General features: G+C 44.3%; 2 protein-coding genes across 2 annotated transcripts; both read right to left on the bottom strand.

The window, feature by feature from the left end:
• Nucleotides 1-316: 316 nt before the first annotated feature.
• Pmar_PMAR002811 (hypothetical protein) lies at nt 317-649 on the bottom strand (the record flags this gene model as incomplete). Its single annotated transcript, XM_002776117.1, has 1 exon — nt 317-649. A coding segment is annotated over one exon (333 nt), but the record flags the coding sequence as incomplete, so codon positions are not given.
• Nucleotides 650-844: 195 nt separating this feature from the next.
• Pmar_PMAR002810 (Aldose 1-epimerase, putative) lies at nt 845-1713 on the bottom strand (the record flags this gene model as incomplete). The annotated part of the gene is made up of 2 exons (XM_002776116.1): nt 845-1206; nt 1443-1713. 2 exons carry the CDS (start codon nt 1711-1713, stop codon nt 845-847), a joined length of 633 nt encoding a protein of 210 aa, XP_002776162.1.
• Between the last annotated feature and the right edge of the window lie 94 nt (nt 1714-1807).

Genomic DNA, 1807 nt, shown 5'->3' with positions numbered 1-1807 from the left:
TGGCCGATGTCCGCATGGTTAACACACCTCCAAGGAGTGTGATTCAAGTTTCGTACTTGGTGCTACGATCAACATAGTGAGATTCGTGTTTCCCTAATGATCAGGAATTAGAGCCTAATCTCACGTTGGTGACTCGAAGACGTCGTTCTGTCAAGAGCACCCCCTCTCTCCGCTCGAATTCGTTGTAAGAACCGAATTACATCGATTGTGAAGAAAGAGGCTATCTATGATCAATTGTCGACGATAGCACTAATTGAAAACGACGTAATATGACACTTTAAATACTGAACCGAGTCAATCCGGAAGGACTTCCTACCTTCAGGAAGAGTACTCGACGCTCAGTGAATTTCTCCTGACCTGCTTCCAATCTGAACTCCTCCATTATAGCATGCTCCAAATCTCTTTGTTTCTCCATAGCACGTATCTTCGCCTTCAAGGAATTCACAATTCCTCTCAGTCTCATATCTCCACTTTCACTTCCCTCGAACTTCATCTCCGCCGGTTGCAGAGTAGAAATCTCCATCGAGGCGGAGCTCTTAGTGCTCCTTGTAGCAGTACGGGTGTTTTGATTTTTGAACATTTTCCTCTCAGCCACATCGCCGATGGAAGTCTCTGACTGTGCCAGAAAAGAAGGCAAACTACCGCGCATTTCCATGCTGATACAAACCCACTGGGCCAAGGAACAGAAGCTGGATGATCGAGCATAGTTGTTAACGCCGTATTCATTCACTACTCAACAGGAACAACACTAACTAGAGAAATTAGCATATCACCGAAAAAAAACTTCGAACATCTAAACAATAGAGGTAACAACAAGTATCTCCTGTATTATCATAAAGTTGATTCACGCAACCACACTGAAATCATATACTGTCTTGGAGTAATATTTTTCATCTGGTCTGAGAAGAGTTGACGGGAAATCAGGACGGTTGGGCGAGTTGGGATAATGCTGCGTCTCGATGGCAACACCATTGTTCTCCATGGGCAGATGGTTTCCAGTGTACAGTTGAATACCGGGCTCGTTAGAGGTAATGTCCACACGACGACCAGTGGCGGCACAGTATAAACTGCCAACCGTCCTCATCTCCTTAGCCTCGCCAGAAATGACGATGTTGTGATCAATTCCATCCATCTCAGTCAACTGCTGGTCTTTCTCGGAAAGAGCATCACCAATAATTCTCGGAGAGGTGAAATCGAAAGCGGTACCTGAGAAGTGCAAATCTATTGCTAGCTTGTTCGATTCAGCAACGTCAGATGAGTGAACGATATAAAATAATTTTCTCAGACTTATTCTCCAACGAGCAAAAACAAAATCAACAATGTAGTACGACCGACACGATCAGAATCAACAACATCAAATGATCCAACATAATACCGGAATCGAACATTCCACACAACATCGAAAGCAGACAGACCTTGAAGAATCGAAGCAATCAACTTACCCTTAACATCAGATGGAGCACCAGCAATGGGGATACCATTGTTCTCAACCTTCACGAATTGGTGACCATTTGGTAGACATAACTCGTGGTCGCGTATAGTCTGTGAATGGTCGTTGTTGAGGTTGAAGTAAGTATGATGTGTCAGATTGATAACAGTAGTAGCATCAGTAGTGGCATAGTACTCCATCGTCAACCTGCTACCGGTGATTGTGAAAACAACAGTGACATCCAAATTGCCGGGGAAACCTTGGTCGCCATCCTCGGAACGCATCGCGAAAGTCGCGGAAGCCGATTTTTCTGAACAACAAACGAATACTTGGGGATTTAAGACGAGTAAAATCGAACTCACCATCACGGTAAGAATC

The sequence above is a fragment of the Perkinsus marinus genome (assembly GCF_000006405.1).
Source record: "Perkinsus marinus ATCC 50983 genomic scaffold scf_1104296954292, whole genome shotgun sequence".
Taxonomy (NCBI): domain Eukaryota; phylum Perkinsozoa; order Perkinsida; family Perkinsidae; genus Perkinsus; species Perkinsus marinus.
Note: the sequence above shows the minus strand (reverse complement) of the source record. Positions and strands in the feature narration are given on the sequence as shown.